Below are 2,687 nucleotides of genomic sequence, written 5' to 3' on the forward strand. Positions count from 1 at the left end.
GCTGTCACCGCACCATCCCTGGTGCGAACCCTCCCCTCCTGCTGCGTTTTGAGCCCCCCGTTTCCTCCCCCCTCGGTCTCTGTGTTCGGCGCTGCAGGTGTATCGTGAAGATCACGGGGGAGATGGTGCTGTCGTTTCCAGCGGGCATCACCCGACACTTTGCCAACAACCCCACTCCGGCGGTGCTCACCTTCCGCGTGCTGAACTACAACAGGCTGGAGCACGTCCTGCTCCCCTCCTGCTGCGTTTTGAGCCCCCCGTTTCCTCCCCCCTCGGTCTCTGTGTTCGGCGCTGCAGGTGTATCGTGAAGATCACGGGGGAGATGGTGCTGTCGTTTCCAGCGGGCATCACCCGACACTTTGCCAACAACCCCACTCCGGCGGTGCTCACCTTCCGCGTGCTGAACTACAACAGGCTGGAGCACGTCCTGCCAAACCCCCAGCTCCTCTGCTGGTAAGCCCCCGCCTCGTCAGCACCCCAAAGGAAGGCGGGTTTCCAGAAAAGTAGGGTGCTTTGCAAAAAACACATGGCCCAAAGTATCTTCCTTGGAAGCCTGCCCTGATTTTGGAAAGGAAACTGTCAAGCCTTTAACTGTTTGCCAGAGTACTCCCTCTGAGAGCAGCCCCTCTGCCAGGCAGAAGAGCATCAGCAGAGAGGAGCAAGCGCTTTGATGGGATTTGCTTGTTCTGTGCCTCGCTCTGCTCGTTAGACCTCCTGTTTGCAAAATGAGATGACCTACAGGTTGCATCTGCTGTGCCTCCCCGGAGGTGTCTGAGGACAAGCGCGGGAGGGAGGCAATATTTCTCTAAATGTGGGATTAAATGCGGTCCCAGCCGGCGGCCGGCGCTGCTGTCCTGCATGCTTTGTAGAAAAGCTTTTTTCAGCCGAGGAGGTTACGCGAAGGGTTAATTCTCCCTCTGTGCAGTGACACCACGCAGAGTGACGCCAACACGAAGGAGTTCTGGGTCAACATGCCAAATCTGATGACTCACCTAAAGAAGGTATCGGAACAGAAACCGCAAGCCACCTATTACAATGTGGATATGCTCAAATACCAGGTAGGGGTTTTTTTGTAAGACAGAACTGTGCCAAAACTGTGTGCTTAACTTATAGATGTAAAAGACGGTATAATGTGAGGTGGGGGCATGCTATCTCGCTAGTCCCTTCTGTATGTCACTAGATTGCCTGATTTTGAGCCCAGTACAAGCTTTCTATGAGAATACAAGGTATTGTCTCCTCTGAAACCAAATGCAATTACCGCGTCTGTAAAATGGGATTTCTCCCTTCACCCCTATGGAAACTAAATGTTTTTTCTGTCATTTTGGAAGGTATCTGCCCAGGGTATTCAGTCTACTCCATTAAACCTTGCAGTGAGCTGGCGGTGTGACCCTGCAAGCACTGACCTCCGCATTGACTACAAATACAATACAGAGGCAATGACCACACCGGTAGCTCTAAACAACGTCCAGTTCCTCGTCCCCGTCGACGGAGGAGTAACCAAACTTCAAGCTGTGCTTCCTCCTGCTGTCTGGTAGGAATCGCTCACCCGACAAAGAGCTCTCTCTGCCATGTCCCTGCCCAAAACAGCCATCCTGGCTGCAGGAGCGGGATCGCCCTCAGGAGGTGCCTGTACGCTGGGGACCCAAACCTGTCCTCCTCTTGCAGGAGGGAGCATGCAACCCCACTCTTTTTTTTCTTGCCATTCCCACAAGCAAGCGGTCAGAGCTGAACGCATGTGTGCAGGCAGCAGAATAACAACCCTTATTTCGTGTTTTGGCTACTTTTATCCGGGGCTCAGAAGGATGCATGGCCATCGCTGCCGTAGGCACGGGCATGCACGTTTGCAGCGGGGAAGCAGGGCACGGCACAGCCCCGCTGCCTCTCACCTGCAATGCAAGAGCGGCATTTTCCTACTCGGGTCCCAAACTCAAAGCCAAGCTCCCAGAATTGCAGCTCTGGAGAGCAGTGCCGGAGCTGCTCCCCCAGCCCATAAGGCCTTTAGCAAAATTCAAATGACTCCTTTGTAATTTCTTGTTTCCTACAGAAATGCTCTTCTTCATGTGTTTTTAGGAATGCAAAGGATATTGTGGAAGATCCCTGATATCTCTCAGAAGTCAGAAAATGGAGGTAATCCTGCAAATGTGCACGTTATTAACTCCAAATACTTAAATCAGACACCGGCCCGTTTATCATGCCTGCACACAAGCCCAGACACACGGACTCCTGCTGGCGCTTGCCGGCGGAGGAGGCTATTTAAAGCTAGGAGCAAAGAGCTTTGAAAAGCGGGGATACGTGCCACTGGTACTGTTTTGCCAACCGCTTTGGCGTCACGGAAGGGTATTAACACACCGGGTTTGGATGCGGTTGTTTGCCAAGTCCTTTGCTCCCTTGACCCTCTCTGCATTCAAAGGCTGAGGCCCCGCGTTGCATCCCCGTCGGGGGGGCTGCAGCCTCCCACGGGTCGCTTCTCCACGTGTCACCCATGTCACTCAGCTGCTTCGTATCACTGGGGTGTCTGAAAAGTAAAAATCTGCTGGGAGGATGAGGGGGTTTGCCTTTGCCCCCCCTCCCTGGGGGATGCTGCTGGCTCAGGTACCACCATGGGAGTGGGCTTCACTTAGAATCATAGAATAGAATCATAGAATCATTAAGGTTGGAAAAGACCTCTAAGATCATCAAGCCCAACC

General features: G+C 53.3%; 1 protein-coding gene across 1 annotated transcript in view; it reads left to right on the forward strand.

Annotated features, from left to right (window-relative positions):
* The first annotated feature begins 99 nt into the window (after nt 1-99).
* Nucleotides 100-2,687, forward strand: part of LOC104079655 (SH3-containing GRB2-like protein 3-interacting protein 1) — a 3,074-nt gene continuing 486 nt past the window's right edge. The window contains exons 1-5 of the mRNA XM_009581751.1: nt 100-214; nt 415-453; nt 926-1,058; nt 1,329-1,531; nt 2,071-2,127. Coding sequence (XP_009580046.1) covers nt 123-214; nt 415-453; nt 926-1,058; nt 1,329-1,531; nt 2,071-2,101 — 498 coding nt within the window. The 5' untranslated portion in view covers nt 100-122 and the 3' untranslated portion in view covers nt 2,102-2,127. The remainder of the gene's footprint in view (nt 215-414; nt 454-925; nt 1,059-1,328; nt 1,532-2,070; nt 2,128-2,687) is intronic.

Source organism: Fulmarus glacialis, unplaced genomic scaffold (genome assembly GCF_000690835.1).
Source record: "Fulmarus glacialis isolate BGI_N327 unplaced genomic scaffold, ASM69083v1 scaffold40057, whole genome shotgun sequence".
Lineage (NCBI taxonomy): Eukaryota > Metazoa > Chordata > Aves > Procellariiformes > Procellariidae > Fulmarus > Fulmarus glacialis.